The sequence below is a fragment of the Phallusia mammillata genome, chromosome 2 (assembly GCF_965637545.1).
Source record: "Phallusia mammillata chromosome 2, kaPhaMamm4.hap1.1, whole genome shotgun sequence".
NCBI lineage: Eukaryota > Metazoa > Chordata > Ascidiacea > Phlebobranchia > Ascidiidae > Phallusia > Phallusia mammillata.
Genome location: NC_137253.1, coordinates 14,190,428 through 14,207,194, shown reverse-complemented (window position 1 = coordinate 14,207,194; position 16,767 = coordinate 14,190,428). Strand labels below are relative to the sequence as shown.

Below are 16,767 nucleotides of genomic sequence, written 5' to 3'. Positions count from 1 at the left end.
GCGCATTATTAAATCGCACATAATGCGTCGGACTATTTTGCAAAATTTTAGTTCCTAGTTCACTGCAGACGATGCCGCCCATCATAAAATCGCAGATAATGCGTTGGACTATTTTGCAAGATTTTAGTTCTCTTGATAATCGCAATCATTTATTCGTGTGACTAAATCCAGAAATCTAAATCTAAACCAACAGTATAAAATTTGAAAGATCAATTATAATTAAGCTGTACACAGTGCACACTGTTTTTACTTACGAAGCCTCATTAGTGCAGCTGGTGACAAGACATAGGTCATATTGGACAGGTTGGCCATCTAACTTACATATTATTTGTTTACTTGATGCCTTTATATAGATTAATAATATTTATCTTAAAAATTAACTTTAAGATTTTTCAGGCTTGACCTAAATGTTAAATAACAATGAGTGGCGAAAGTCCGGAACCAACAGTGGTCCATCTACCTTTTATGGTTGTAAGAATTTTACATAAAATACCTACAATACAATATGAAAAAGCTGCATATGTGACGGAACCCCCAATGATAATAAGTCAAATTGAGGAACCTGTTTACGGGGAACCCGCGTTGATCCCGGCTAACGAAAGTTTGTTTGTCCCTTGGAATCGTTCAGAATTTAACATCGTAACGGAAAGTGCATTGAATTTACAAATGGAGAGCTCCTCGCAGCCATATTACAGAGATTTCTTGCCAGAATTTCCTAATACGTCCAACCAGAGCCAGCTTTTTACATTACCAGATCTAATGCACTTCAACCAAAGTACAACAAACGACGATTTTGAGGCCGCGAAGCCAAGCGCCCTAATTGTTTCACAACTTTGTGGTTTTCCGATGTTCTGTTCATCGAACGCTTTATTCGATTGCGCCAATATTGCATTGAAAGAGTGTCAACAATGTAACATGGCCGGGGCATCCATTTTTATGGTTCTAATATTTTTACTGGGTCTGCTTGTCCTGCTGGGCAATGGTTTTGTCATCTGGTGCAACGTGGCCAAGAAAAGCGGATTTTCTGGGACGTACAGCAAGATTAAAGCGTCGTTGGCACTAGCTGACATGTTGACAGGTAATCAATCCTCTGTAACGAGTAAACTTTCAACATAAGCTAGTTTCGTTGCGTTTTCGCCTGTTATAAATGTTAACTAATGTGTACAAATCCAAAATATTTCGCATAAAATCAGATTCAACATTTTGTTGCAAGTTGTGCAATAGAAACTGAGAGGTAAAAAGCAAGATCTAAGTCACATTTTCATAAAAAATAGTTTAATACAGAGGTATGTATTTGTGACTAAATTACTCCACTTTGTGTAATAACAATCTGGAAAAAACAAACTAAACAATATAATACGTTTTTTTAAAACTTATATCTGGGCAAAAGTTCCAAACTGATCAAGTTTACCAACTGACGTCAGTAAAAAGAAAAACTCATTTTGAACTCAGGATTCCAGATATTTGGAATTTCCATCTACAACTTTAGTTGGACCCTCAATTCAACAGCCAACGAACTTGATCAACATGAGTTGGAATTAGAAGGCTCGCCACAATCGATTGCTGGCGGAATTTTCTACTTTCTCGGTTTTACTGCCTCCTTGTACCATTTGATATTTCTTGGCCAGCAACGCTTTTTCGCTATTAGGTGGCCAATGAGATACAGAAGCCAGCTTAACAGCTATGTATATGTTGGGTTGGTTGCTGTTTGGGGAATAGCTGTTTTTACGTCTGTAATTCCAAGTAAGTTGTTTTGCATTGTTTTCATTGTTAAATTGAAGTCAACTCAACCTTATGCTTATTTTGTTTGTTAGCTTTTTTCCCTTCTGTCTACACCTTCACATATTCTCACACGACTTTTCTGTACAATCTCACTCTGAAAGAATTGACATTAAACCCAGACCTGTTACCACTTGCTCTGCTCTTTACGTTCCAGTTCATTGTTCCTTACTTGATCATGGTAAGTCAAAGTTATGCCTTAATCTACTTTTTTCCTATGTCTGCCGTACCCAAAGTGAGAGCATAAATTAAACATATTTAAAGTCAAGTCAAATTAATTTAACCAGGGTAATAGAAATAGTTTTACCTGGTATACTACAAATAGTTTTACCTGGTCTACTCATGATCTGCTCTTGAGCAGTTTTTCTCAGCAATAAACAAAATAATTGCTTTAGCAGGTGAAAAGGCATTTATTTCTTAAACTAAAAATATTTTTCAGTTTGATGTATGTATATTGATTGTTTCAGACTGTCTTGACTGTAGCATCTGGCGTCATCCTGCGTTCGTATAAGAAGCGATCTCGTGATATTTCACAACGACGGGAAGCTCACAAAGTTGACAAACGGGAAAAATCTGTCTACAAAATGCTGGCTATCATGCAGATTGGTTTTACAATTACCCTGGGTAGGTTCAAGATATTCTGAACAATCAGTGTTATAAATCAAGTTATTTTCACTTTTGTGTAATATCAATTGCGTATAACTTTATTTGAGAAATTTTGTAATTTTAAGTTTTGTTTTGTCAGAGTAACAACCATCCAAATTAATTAAAAATGATACAAGTTTTTTATCATGCATGTTGTTTCAAAATTGGTTATCGAATACATTTGATCGCTCTCCTTTTTTCTTTACATCTTTTATTTCAGTACCGCTTTTGTTTGTGGTCATTTTGAGCTACACTGACGCAACGACGTGTGAAACAATCTCCGCACCGCTTACTGTATGTATTCATTTGAGCATGTCAAACAGGTAAGTTGTTGCAGAAGTAACAAAACAGACTTACTGTACTAGGACTGAGTGTAAACAAAGGTGACTGTGCATCCCTTTTTGGCCGATACTCTATTTTGTAATATCCAACATCCCATAAAGGAATCAAATAATAATGACAGTTTACATCATTTTTGGAGTTAAAAAGCTCTAAGAAAACTTATGTACGCCACCACCAAACATCAAATTAAATACATTTATTAGTTTAGTAAACGTGATTGTATATGGATTCTTGGACAAGAACTTTCGGTCAGCTCTGCGCGAAGACGTGCTTTCTTGCTTCAGAAGGAAGCCACGTGTTTCACGGTCATCAACGGAAGGAAATCAACAAACATCGAAGTGTTCAACGAGCGCAACAAAACTACAAGGATCAGTTGCCACTCATTCTGTATAGTCATTAATTTCATGCATTTCTTCTGTGTTGTTACGTTTACGATCTCGTGTACATATTTTTTCATGGGAAATATTACAAATGCATGAAATAACAAAAACGAGATTTATTTACAAAAAATAGTGCAGTAGTGAAAACCATGTATATAGGAACTTTTTGTGAAACTTACTTGGCGATAGTTTGTGTAGCAATGTTCAATACATATACAAAAAATCTATCTTTTTGTTGCATAGATTTTACTCAACGACCGGCGAAACTAGGTTTTTAAATTAAGTTTACGTTTATATTTAAATGCACATGTACAATCCAGCAAGAGCTTCCTGATGACAGTCCGCACAAAAGATTATTCTTGTTAAGGTTGTTATAATGCAGCAGACTGACTTTCTGTGTCGTCAAAACCATCATTAGTTGATCCACTGATCGTTTTCAGTTTACTGTCGTTATTTTTTTGGTTGTTTTGGATCGTGATCTCGACATCGTTGGGCGGCGCCGTCTCTTCCTCTGTCTTTGAAACTTGGTTGGCGGAGAAAAGAATCTTCACCAGACCAGTGATGGGCCACTCGATCAAAAGTGTAGTGTAAAATGAGCAGACAAATGTAACGAACACGACACCTAGAGTAAAACAGATCATGTTTGGGTTAAAATCTAAGAGAGGTATTTGAAACTCTTACCGAAATATATAAACATTGTGTTGATATATGAGTAATGAAACAATTGCTCCTGAACACCGAAGTACCAAGAAATGACCACTAGGTGGATAATGTAAGCGGAGTATGTGAGTCGACTCAGAGGTGCGAATGCTGACCAATCGAGAAACGCTTTCACGGGACCTTGGCACAAAAATTTTTTTTGGTTTATTATTTTTTGGTCATAATAACTTTAAATGATGATCAGTTTCTATTTCCATCATTCTTTATCGGATAAAAAGACCAATCAGTTTTCCAAACGTCTTCAACAGACATATTAGACTTATCAACAGGTATTGGTAATATTAAATAAAGTATAAGTAAGAATTTTAACATACTTTTTTGACTTTTTGGATCGGTTAAATTAGCTGATAAAAATTTATAAAAACAGAGTCAAACTTTTATGCGCAAATTAACATTTGGTTATGGATAGAATCTATTTCATCTCACTGCCTACATTTTATAAAGCTTTTTTAAATATGTAAAATATTACTGAATGCTTTGTACAAAGACCAAACAGGCGATTACGCCCGAAAAAGAGTTATTCTATTAAGACTTACCTCCATAACCGGTGACGCAGGCAACTATAACCCACACAATGCACAGTGCCCAGACGGGTCGAGAAAACGTTCCCCACATTACAGCTGCCTCAATGGTAAGGGGCTCGGAGACCTGGACGCTCGGGTAGAGGGCGTAAACGATGGTGCAAGCAACCGCCGCGCTTGTTAACCAACCGAAGAATACAAGCATCTTGAAAAAACATTATATTTTCAGATATTTGTCAGGGGAATGGAATTGCATGAAATGTTTTGCTTGCAAGGTAATATTTCATTCAAAATTGCAAAGCTGCTGCGCATTTTTAATACTTCTTGGTGCATTTATTTTGTGTTAAATAATTGTTATAATTTTCAGCGGTACTAAAATAAACGATGATCAATTATTTTTTGTGGATTACCGTTGCAAGCATTTATTGCAAAGATATCATGCTACACTTGGAGTTGTACTTAAATTTTAACATAAAAAACAAACAAATGAAACCTTGTTCATTTTCAGTCTCATCTTGTGTTCAAAAAGAAAGTAACCCGCCATCATTCCAATAAGATACACCGAAATTCGGCACCATGGAGTTCTATAAGTGTCGGTTTGATACTTTACAGGGAATGAATCTGGAATACCCGCGTTGGGGTTAGAAAATCTGCGAGCCCTGCAAAAGAGCAATATTAACTACATGACAAGTTAATATTTTGTTCGGCTGGTAATTAAGCATTGGGATTTTAATCAGTGAGGGGATTCAAATATTTTGTCATCCAGTTCTATCACAAAAGTCATATTTTTCTGCTTGTTCTGTTACGAAAAGTCCATTGACAGTAACCGGTTCGCTGATCTCATAAAATTTCGTGAGATGGTTCTACACAACCGGTGTGAGCTGGCTGAATCCCACTACTCGTTTTAATGCTTTGTTGCCATTAAGCGATGCAAACAAACTAATGCCAATTCTTAGAATACCTGTAGTGATATAATTAAATACACAACTACCATACAGCTTTTTACAGCTAATCATATTTATTGTAAACGTTTCAATAGTTGCTGTTGAAACCAACCAGCCATGTTTCCAGACTACCGTATCTTCATGTTTCCATAACACACACGCTTATTAACTTTTGCTTACATATATTTAGCATTTGGGGTGCGGCAAACATAGGAAAAATGACTGTGATCGTAAAAACCGTTTCGAAAAGTTTGTCCTGGTTAAGAGCCTATGTTTAAGCGCATAATAAACGAATTAAACAAAAAATAAATAATCCACAAACAAATAAACTTACAAATTGAGGTTTAGTGATATGACGACAGCATCAGGTTGTACTGCTGCAAAGTATGTGAGTAATGCAGACGTTAAAATGCTTCCAAGTGTTCCTGCAACGAGTAGCACATGGCCCCACAACTTCGACCTATGCACAAAAAAGGTTTGGTTGGATGTGAACGCCCTAGTTTGGATGAAGCTGCTCTTACTTGTAAAGTACAAACAGAAAAATTGGAGAAAGTAGATAAAACTGCATGTCGTTTGCCAGATACCAACACCATTGGAAACACTGCAAAACATTTTATTATCAATTTGATTGTAAAAAAAATACAATTAGAAGTTAGAACTGCGTCACTTTGCTTTTCGAAGACGACTTTTACGAAATTTTACTTACGTCGGGTACAAGCGGGTATAGGTTACTGAAGTAAAGCAAGTTTGCCCACCAGTCGTCGTGGCATTGGTCGTAGAAATCATCCGAGCTTGTTGGCCACTCAGGACCATCACCAAGATATTTATACAGACCCATCGATATTAGGATAACGTAGGCGTACACTGGAGTTAATCTGAAAATAACGTTTTGTTAGTATTTCCCTATAATTAATTTGTTTTGCACCAGTGGTGTAGCAATAAGAGAACTTTGGGAGGTGCCTAAATGTTCTTGCTCAATACAAGTGGATTTTAAACACCCAGTTGTGGGACCATAAATGTGGATTTATTTTTATGCGGGGGCATGACCCCTTTGCCGAGATGATATCAAGTTAATTTGATGTCGTTGACCTACTTTACAACAACATTTCACTCGTATATGCATTTGCTAGGGCAGTATTTCTTAACCTTTTTTAGATCTGTGACTATTTGTGTCTCAGCATATCCATATATGGGCTCCATGGAAAAGGACATTGCATCATGGAGCAAGTATTTTTGCATGCCGTGAGGCTTTCGCGAACTGACTGAAACAGTTAGGAAATTTTAGTCAGCGAACTCGGTATTAGAAAACACATAAATTACACAACACTATCTTACCTCAGGTAGCGTTGCAGGTAATATATCGGTACGTTTAACCGGCCTTTATACTTGTGCATTCTTTTCATGCCCAGGTATGCGACAAGCATCCCACCAATAACAAAAAATGTGTCAACACAAAAGATTCCGTTCACCATCGCCATCAAGGATGCATCACCCCTAATATTCTTCGCAGCACGAACAGAATTGTCTGTTAATACAAGTTTTTAGTTCTGCACTTGGTAGCGAAAGCAAATTCCCATGCAAGAAATATGGTAGCTATTTTTTGCGTCACAACACAAAACTATGTATCATTTGAACTAATTTTGAACTCTCAAATCAAACCGTTTAAAAGGTCAAACAGGTTTGCAAAGTAAATTTTTGTGTAATCAACAGATTTTGTGTTTTATCACCACAGTTTTATTGACGTGTTTTTTAAAACTTTACTTTCTTGCATTTAAAGTTACCTACCAGAGGCATACGGCAGCACGAAGAAGACGTGAAACATAATAACCCACGTCGTACTAATAACACGCATTCCGTCCAATACTGGTATCATTCCGGGTAAACGTCGAGTGCTTAATATATTTTTGCCGTTCGACACGAACGAAAAGCATTCAGCAAGACGCGGCAGAACTACATATAAACAAATACAAAATCACTGTTTTTGTTCATGTTTTGTCTTGAGCTAAAAACAACGTTACTTGGGCGAGTGGGCTTGAGAACATCTTCTTGCGCTGTGGTTTTGTAGTGCTGCCAGTACAAGTCAGCCACGGTGGCCACTAGACCGAGGAGAAGAAAAATCAACGTCACCAGCCTAAGATAACATTCTCGATTAGACTTAGCAACAACTTTACTGTTAAAAACGAGCTGCTAGGACTTCAATACCTTGATTTTTTGGATTTGTACAAAAGTACAATGAGAGTTAATTATGTTTATGAAAATTATTAGTATTGCTTAATCCAGGGGTGTCCAAAGTGCGGCCCGCGAGGGCATTTGAAGTGACCCGCAGCTGTTGTTTCAAATTTTGCTGCGTATGGCCCGCCATAATTTGAATCATAATTTGATTTTTGGTTGTGGCGTCTTGCCACTTCGCGCGAAAACTTTTCCATGGAATTTTATATACCGGTAAAAAGGAAGTAAACATGGTAATGACGCAACAAAATCCCAACATTTCCTTAAATGCCGTAAATTTTGTGTTATTTTTTTCCGGTTAAAAACTTTGCAAAAATACGTTGGCCCGCGGCGTCTTCACCTGATATAAATTGGTCCCCATTGAAAAATGTTTGGACACCCCTGGCATAATCGAAAAAATGGTTAATTTAAGCATTATGCAACAGTTAAAAATAACACGTTTTTTTATCACATTTTTCTGTCGCGGGCTAATAAAAGAAACTAAGAACTTACATGCCAAGAATTTCCATATGACCGAATGTCTGATCAAGTACGGGGCAGCTCACCGATAGTAAAGGTGAGTTTGTTAGATTTGCGTAAAAACTCCTCAATATTGTTTCAACCGATTTCTCTGAGCATGAAGTGGGAAAGCAGGTTCCGATTGTGGCAGCCATTGGATAACCATACACGTACGGCTGATTAAATAAATGATACAAATGTAACTCAGATTGGTGAGTAAAAGCGAACAAATGGAAGACCAATTTCAACAAAAAGTTTTGAAATTATAAATAGGGACAAGTGTCACGAGCAGGGATTCTTAAACAAGGCGCATGTAACACCTGGGCTGGGGTGTTCAAATTGCGGGTTGCGACGCCATTTCACATTGTTTTAAATTGTGTTGCTTATTGCCCATCATAATTTGGATTAACTTTGAGCTTGTTTATGCAAAAGCTTTCCATGTAACTCTATTTACCGGTTAAAAAGCCGAATACATGATGCTGACGTACAAAATCCCACAATTTCCTTAAAACCCGTATATTTTGTGTTCTAATATTACAGTTCAAACTTAAAAAAAAAAAAAAACGTTGGAACGCGGGCGTCATCACTCGATAAAAATGACCCCCATTGAAACAACTTAGGGGGTTAGCGGGGGTTATTAGAAGCTGGGATGTCAAAACAATAGCTCTTTCAGGCCTATTTGCAAAATAACTACTGCAATACTTGCCATGGCGTATATTTATTGTTACAGGAGCAGGCACCAGTGCCTTTTTAAGTCGTTGTTCATTTATTTTTCGTCATTTCATCACTATCGCTGGCAGTTCGTTTATTTGTGAAGATTATTTGATGGATGTGAACTCAGCTGCTCACCAAGGACGTGTAACCCATCGTGGACATGCACCACCTGCCATAGATTGGCGTCGTTTTATTCTTGGCGTCCAAACATTCGTAGTAATGTCCCCGCCATCCAACATTTCCCTCCATAATGCCGCCTTCAGGCTTTGCCCAGGAATCAAACACTACAAATGACAAACCCAACTTTAAAATATGGTACAAGTTATTCATTACTAAAACCTTTATACACGGTCGTTTATGATCGATGTTAACTAACGTTCTTTAGTATTTTGACAACGCATGTTTGACATTGCTGAGTTTTGCAGCTTAATAAAACATATTAAAACAAGTTTTACACCCTTCGGGTAGCCAATATACATGTCACCTAGTCATAAACTAAAAGTTATTTGAAACTTACTTTGAACTGCGTAGGACTTTTGGTTTTGCGCATCTTCAATTACTCTTGTCAAATCATCGCTGCATGATTGCCAGTCTCTTTGCAGTTGTGGATCAGTTACGTTTTGGTTTAAACTTTCAAGCAATAGCGCCAGGAACATCCTGGACGTAGGCCAACGCGAGAGCATTCTTGTAATCAGTTCTGGTCCTTTGTCGGCTGGTTACTGCCTAACTGTATATTTCACCTAAAGTAATCAGGAAACAAAACATAGTCAGGTTACAAAAAAACGATTAAAACTGATACAAATCTTGTCTGTTAATTTGTTAAATGTCGTATTTGACTGTGATACGTAAACGTTTAAACAAATACCCGAAGTCGTCAGAACTATTGTGCAATCTCTAGATAACTATCTATCTGAATTATTCTACCAAAGGAAAAAAATCTTATCAATGAAAGTAATAGTGCAAGAGTTGCAATGTCGAACTTAAATTAGGAAAGAGCGTCTGTGCAGCAACCAACATGTCCAGAGCTCCTTCATTGCGTACAAGCGAATGTTCTATTTCTCTGTCCATGCGTGACTTTATATTCAGTTGCGCGAAACTATCGCGTGCCTTCGTTCGTGCGCTTGGGTTCGACGTAGACAAACAAAGTCGTTTTGGTCCCGTTTATTTGCTGGAGCTTTTTTGCAAACGCACAAGAATGTGGCCTCACATGAACTGAGTGCAGCTGTGTCCTCGGACCGAACTATTCACTTCTTTGAACAAGTTTTTACCGGTGCGGTTCAAGCACACTCAACCGATTAGCGTTAAGCTGTATTTTTAACGCAATAATCTGCATTTGGTTTGTACCGCGTCTGGAAAACTTCTTCTGTTTCTTATATTCCAAATATAGGTTGCTAAGCCAACAACCAACGATGACCTACTGATTTGCGACTCCTTACTATGCTATGAAGCTATAGTTATCATCTTACCCTGGCAAGTCTTTAACATGAACTCTGAATTGCCATGACATTTTAAATTCAGAACCGACATAACCTGTAAATCACTTATATTATGCAATGCGTTTTTTTATTATTTTATTTTTGTCTTGCATGGAAAGGCGCCTGCGCTCAAAACATGTTTTTCTCGAAAATACGAACGCGCTCCATTTAAGCGAGAAGTTTAAGTGTACTATATGATTTCGTTCAAACCGGTTTAGCCTGACTCCATGGGTTTCGTGACTCAGGTCCCGTTAACACTTTGAAACCGCCACACCACCTTGGTCGCATCTTTGGTAATGTATATTAAGGTAGTGGTCGGAATAAATCAAATAAAGTTCATCCAACGAACATGGGCAAACGTCAGTGCAACATTTGCCAACTCACGCGACTACTAAAAAAACTTTTTTGGCGCATTTTCCTCGTAACTTAAAAACACAAGACGTTTCATTTTGTCATTGTCCTTTTCAACATAAAAGTATGGTTTTCTAACAATGTTTCTGAATTGCGACCCCCGGATATTTGACAAGCAATAAATACCACAAAGGACAAGCAATAAATACTACAAAACTACAAAGCGATCTGGTGCAGCTGCAACATGTTCAACCGTGACTCACCAATGGTGCGTTTTTTCCGCCACAAAACGTTCTAACGTTGTGCAGCTATTTTCGATTTAGATATTGTTGCAGTGCAATTGCCTGCAGGTTAAAACGTATCGTTGAGGTAACTCTGTATAAATACCAAATTATTTAATATTTAATTTTATGAATTGGAAACCGTTGTTACAAACTATCATCGAAAATCGTTTTTGGACACGAAGTTTATGAGGGTCCAGAACAATTTTTACGAAGAACTCATTACCCTATTACGTTTGTCTATCACGCTCATGCAGTAAATATACCACAAGCGTAATACACGATTTGTATAAAGCGCGAGGTCGTTGGTGGTGAACCGCGCTGCACTGTAAGCTAAATATAAAATTAATAAAGATGCTATTTAAGATTATGCTCACAAAAATCATACGGTTGTATGATTTAATAATGTAAAAGGTAATACATATCATCGATAGTGTACGCCAGGCCCGGAAGAGGCGTTGTTTCATCAAGTCAGTCTTATACGCCTTTCCATGCGGCAATTATAAATTAAACTAAAAAAGAAAAAGCCTGTGATGGGGTTCGAAGCCAGGAGTCCGGAGCTGGCTTTACACCAACTGAGCGTGTGTTTTTTAGCCGCATGGAAATATCACGTTTTACAAAAAAAGAAAACGACCGGCTAATGGTGGATTTGTCGAATTTTCATGGCCATAATGTTCTGTACAGCACTTTAGTATTTTTGTTGAAAATAAAACGCAAATGTTGACAGTGGAAATAATATTCCCATGCTGTATCTGTTACAAAATGTCATTTTGGGTGTTAAGAATTAGTGTCGTGAAAAAAACATCATCTAGATGCAAGTGGACAGTATAACAACAACAACTCGCACTAAAGCAGTGGTTTCTAACCTTTTAGTATAGTTGCTAACCCTTTCTACTGGTTTATCACATCTGTGGAAGTTTAAAAATATTTTAAATTTTTCGCATTCACCCCCAATCTGTCCACAGAGCCCTTTGGGTACCGTAAATCCCGGGAATGGAACAACCTCCCCAAGTCACGGTGTCGTTGAAGGTCTTTGTCACTTGCTTAATGAGAAGCAAGTAAAATTGCAATATACAGCCTGTCTAAATGCAGTTACGAAACAAAACAAATGTTTGATGTGAACTATCATTGGGAAAATTTAAACTGTTGAAGTTGTTCTTTCACTTTCCTTCTGATGAGAGAGTCTGGTAGTTTGCGACTTGTTCTTCTTCTGCGATGGCAACCGCAATTTGAAACAAAACATTTCGCGGAGAGTAGATCGAAACCTCGCGTCTCTTGCACTGTAGACCACCACGTTAACCAAGCTAAGATAAAAAAAGATAAGTTGAGAAGGGCTTGGTTTTAGGACCAAAGTTCCTTCTATAACTGTGTGTCAAGTTCAGACACGTCATTAAACCCTGATTTTATTTAATATTTCTCAATTCAATTAGCTTTATCCCATTCAAAACTTTGTTTTAGTTATTTTTATTTACTACGTTTTGGGTTGTTGTGTTAGGGATACACGTTAGGTTACCGTTACCTGTTTGACATGCTCATGTAAAAGCAAATGAGATATGGCAGAGAGATGTTATCACAAGTCAATTCATACGTGTAGCTCAGCACAGTCGCAACCAGCACCGGAACTGCAAAGCATGTAGCAATATTTCAGTAAAACAGCACAAATCTGTTAATCATGAACATTTCATCACAAGACGAAAGAAAAACTTGTTTGACGCTTACTTTAATGGTTGCCAAAAGCCTTTAAACGCAGCAGTAACGGCTAGTATAGTTTAGACGCGTTCGAGCACTACTGTCTTTATTTAAAAACAGTATATAAAACTGTACGATATTGGCAAGGTCACTGCGCATCACAAATTTCAAAACATAAACAGCAGGGGAATAACTCCTCACAACCTTACGTGGTCCGCAAAAGAGCTTGAAACACACGAAAAAAGCTCGCGACAGAAATAATAAAGAAACAAGGAAACTCACAAGTCACATGGTAGAAACCCACTGTCAATTATCATCGCCCTAACGAGGATGGTTACACCTGAAATTGTACTTGGAATGCTGCGAAACGCAAGGATAGATGAGCGCAAAGTGTGCCGGGGATTAAAGCAGTTAAAAACAAACGTGAACGTAACAAAAAATGTGAATAGGGATCAACGTGAAATACATAAAATCCACATCGTGAAATTAAGATAAACACGTTTTGGGCCTATATGCACACATAGGAAACAACTTACGACAAACAAACTTAGTAAATTAAAGATCATATAAGGCAGGGGTGGGCAAACTTTTCAGTGCAAGGGCCGCATTCAAAAGTTTATAATCTTATCGGGCCGCATGGTATTTCACCAACGGCCGCCAATTGCTTGCTTGTTGTTTTGTTTTAAAACAACTGATGTAAAAAATAAGGTTTGTATCATATATATACCATTTAAAGTCGCCTAAAATGCTCTGATTAACAATTTCTAACTTGTGCATAAGTTTAGCTGAACGGAGCTAACTGTTTATGACGTCAAAAACTGTATTGTGACGATTGCAGTGCCCGTTCTTTTCGCATTGTTTGCACATAAAAAGCCTGGCGCATATGGTTACTAGACTGGTAATCTTTTTTCCAGTCCCACGAAATCTGTTTTAGCAGTTTGAAAATCAAAATATTAATAGATTGCGGCCGCAGGTTGTGCACCCCTGCGCAAAATTATTACATAGTATATTTTCAGCTTTATGCAAATACGTTTGTTCATGATTGTACAAACAGTGGTTGAAAAGCTACAATTGTAATTGTTTCAAAAAAACAAGCGTTTGTTGCAACAAAGGCTGAACCACGTTTTTTGTTGATAAAGTCCTTGTGCCAAAGTTTGGGCGTCACCAGTGCAAAGTGGGCTGTATTTGAAAACGTGAATCGCTTTTACTTTCATCGAACGAAGAAATTGTGTCAAGTGACGATTTGCATAATAACGTGGCAGGCTAAAGCACGTGAAAAGTATCTGTGTTTAGTTCCAAAGTATCGTACGGGTACAGATACTGCACATGGTATTGGTATCGGCAAGTCGCACCCCCCGGTATTTTTAAAACTCTGCGCCTGTGCTCATAGTACTATTCAGCGTTACTCGGAAACATTTGGCGGGCCGCATGAACTCCTTTGCCGGGCCGCATGCGGCCCGCGGGCCGTAGTTTGCCCACCACTGATATAAGGACTACAAGACATAGGTGACTAATGTGAAACAAGGTGATAATGAAACGATGCAAAATTTTTGTAACACATATATTTACCTTTTATTAGATTGTTAAATACCCCAAATACCACTAAATTGGTTTACTGAATTACCATGACTTTAATCTTAAATATAATCTAGCAATGCAGTACGACTGGCATATTGTTCTAAATGGTATTTTTGATTTATCCCGGATAATGTTTTGATGGGTACTTCTGCAGTTGTTTCTATATTTTTACTCACCTAATGTTACTGTAAATCCGATCTGCATGTACGCCACAGTTTTGAAAAGATTTATTTCGGCGTTGTTATTCTGAAACCGTCCCGCTCTTCCCAGGTTTTCTTGCAAAAGGCGTCGTTTTCGAATTTGTCTTCTTGCAAGAAAAGCCGTGAATCCGGTGAGAACAGTCTGATTCGCACAGCATAAAAACATTGTCGTTACCTTTGATAAACTTTTTGTTGAGTTTGTTGAACACGTATTTTTAACTTCGCAACTTGTAACTGTCCGATCAATTATGTTAATTTTGACCGTAATTTTTCGACTATATGGAGCAATATACGAGTTTCTCATGGACTCAAAACAATTGCTGCGAGCATAATTAGAAGTAAGAAAATAATGCGGCTTACCATAAAAATGAAAGGAACAAGGATTGTTACCACAGGGATTGCCATTGCTTCGGCAAATCTTTTAGGTGTTGGTTGGATGTCGGTAATAGCGACAGCAAAAAGAAAGATTGTATGAATGTAGGAGAATGTAAAAACGTCAGGAAACCAAACTGCAAACAAACGTTTGTTTTAGTTGCTAAAATTTGCAGCTTTACCAGTTTCTCATCAAGCCGGAAAAAGTTGATCAATTTTAAATTATGTAGATGGCACAAAAGTAGAGGGCACTATAGTAAAGGTTTATTGTAAAGACTAACAAACCATAAGGTCGACATTGGCGAGAAACGGGATTCCAAATGTATGTTTTTTTTTACCTGGCGAAACTCTGAATAATGCAAAACCTGTTTCGAGTTTTATTGACGGTAAAACACTTACGCGGTATGGTTGCGGTAACTAAAGCGAAAGCCCAGACAGCAGCAAGTCCTATGTAGACAACCCTTGTGGGCTGAAGCTTGTATTTAACTGGCCGCCAGACAGCGTACAAGCGTTGTCCGCCAAGAAACACGAGATGATAGAGAGATGACGTAAACCCAAGCAAATAAAAAATTCCACCGACAATAGACCGGGTGGATCCCCTGAACTGCAACTGCCGATAATCAATCTCTTTCGCTGTTGAATTGATCGTCCAGCTAAAGTTGTACATGGCCACGCACAAAATCTCGATGCCTTAAAAATTAAATAAATGATGATCTGTTGTGTTCAATGCCCTAAATTTGGTACATCAATAGCGTTACCCTTCTGTATACAATGGTTCAAATTTGAAAACCTAAGCATTGTCATTATTTTGCTTTTGAAGGTACATGTTTTGTGATGAACTACACTCATTTCAGTGATTTTTTAGTTATTGGATATGAAGCAAAACAAAAGAACAATTACTAAGGAGTACTCACCAGTAAGCATATCTGCCAATGCCAAAGAAAATTTAATCTTTAAAAAGAAATCTTTTCCCTTTCTCTTCAACGCACTTCGAATCACAATTGCGTTTCCCAGCAGTATTAGAACTGCCAGGATAATTGCGACTGAAGCAAACAAGGCTGCTCCGGCCATACTACATTCATCACAATGTGATAAAACTGTCTCTGCACATGTTTTCTGTGCTTCAACAGAACAAAATCCTGGAAATCCGCAAAGCTTAGACGAGTTCTTTAACATCGTATCTAGTATCATGGTACCAGTTGGATCGTAAGGAACGGTTAAATTTAAGTCCGGGTCTAATGATATGGGCATTGATTCTTGGGGCACAAAATAAAATACTTCGGTCTTAATAACGTGTGTCAGTGACGTGTACAAAATTGGCATCCGGTCTTGTATTGGATTATTCGAAAATCCGATTTTGATTTTATATGTGTTTGTCCGTGTTTTTTTCGGAAAGTAGGTTTCGTTATATAAAATATCTCCTGAACCGGATGCTGATTCAAAATGAGGTATCCATGTTGATTTGTTCTGTGAATTTCCAGATCCCGAAAAACTGATGGTTTGATTTAACTCTGAAGAATGACCAGACCCAAATCCGGAAAACCCAGAACCGGAAAATCCAGAACCGGAAAATCCAGAACCGGTAAACGAAGTTGCAGCAAAATCATCTTGATTAATTGGAGGACCAGAGAATTCATCAGTTTGCACGTATTCCTTAAATTGTCCAGAGCCCATAACCAATGGTGATTGATATAGATTCCCATACGTTTTTGTTTGTGGAACTGTGATATCATGAATTGTGGGTGAAATATCCAATTCAATCATTGTGGAAGATGTTGAAGTGAGCAACGTTATGGAGGTTCTTGTTGCGTCAAACCCCGTGGAAGTTTCCAGATCTGTTCCAATACTATTTTTTCCGGACATAATCACAGTGTAACAGCACTTAAAATTAAAACGATGAAAAATTGTCATACCTTAAAACAGTCTATAAAGACATCTTCAATCTCATTGTGAGAAAGAAATGTCAAATCAGCATGACTAAATTATTACAACTGATAGTGGTTAAAATTACCATTTCAAATGCTTATTTTTACTTCGATTTGTGCCCGT

The 16,767-nt window shown here is 37.7% G+C and overlaps 1 protein-coding gene across 1 annotated transcript; it reads right to left on the bottom strand.

Moving 5' to 3' along the window:
* Positions 1-3,286: 3,286 nt before the first annotated feature.
* Positions 3,287-9,504, bottom strand: LOC145213030 (O-acyltransferase like protein-like). Its single transcript, XM_080081275.1, has 13 exons — positions 9,290-9,504; positions 8,908-9,056; positions 8,053-8,234; positions 7,350-7,462; positions 7,117-7,281; positions 6,667-6,856; positions 6,038-6,206; positions 5,853-5,932; positions 5,666-5,791; positions 4,881-5,046; positions 4,403-4,592; positions 3,828-3,986; positions 3,287-3,768 (listed from the first exon to the last, which is right to left on the bottom strand). Exons 1-13 carry the CDS (start codon positions 9,453-9,455, stop codon positions 3,518-3,520), a joined length of 2,106 nt encoding a protein of 701 aa, XP_079937401.1. The 5' UTR covers positions 9,456-9,504; the 3' UTR covers positions 3,287-3,517.
* Positions 9,505-16,767: the final 7,263 nt, after the last annotated feature.

Coding starts and splice junctions, on each gene's coding strand:
- LOC145213030 (XM_080081275.1), bottom strand. CDS start 9,455: ATGCTCTCGCGTTGGCCTACGTCCAGGATGTTCCTGGCGCTATTGCTT. Junction 9,057..9,289: donor AAAGTCCTACGCAGTTCAAA/GTAAGTTTCAAA, acceptor TGTCATTTGTAG/TGTTTGATTCCTGGGCAAAG. Junction 6,857..7,116: donor CGTGCTGCCGTATGCCTCTG/GTAGGTAACTTT, acceptor TTGTATTAACAG/ACAATTCTGTTCGTGCTGCG.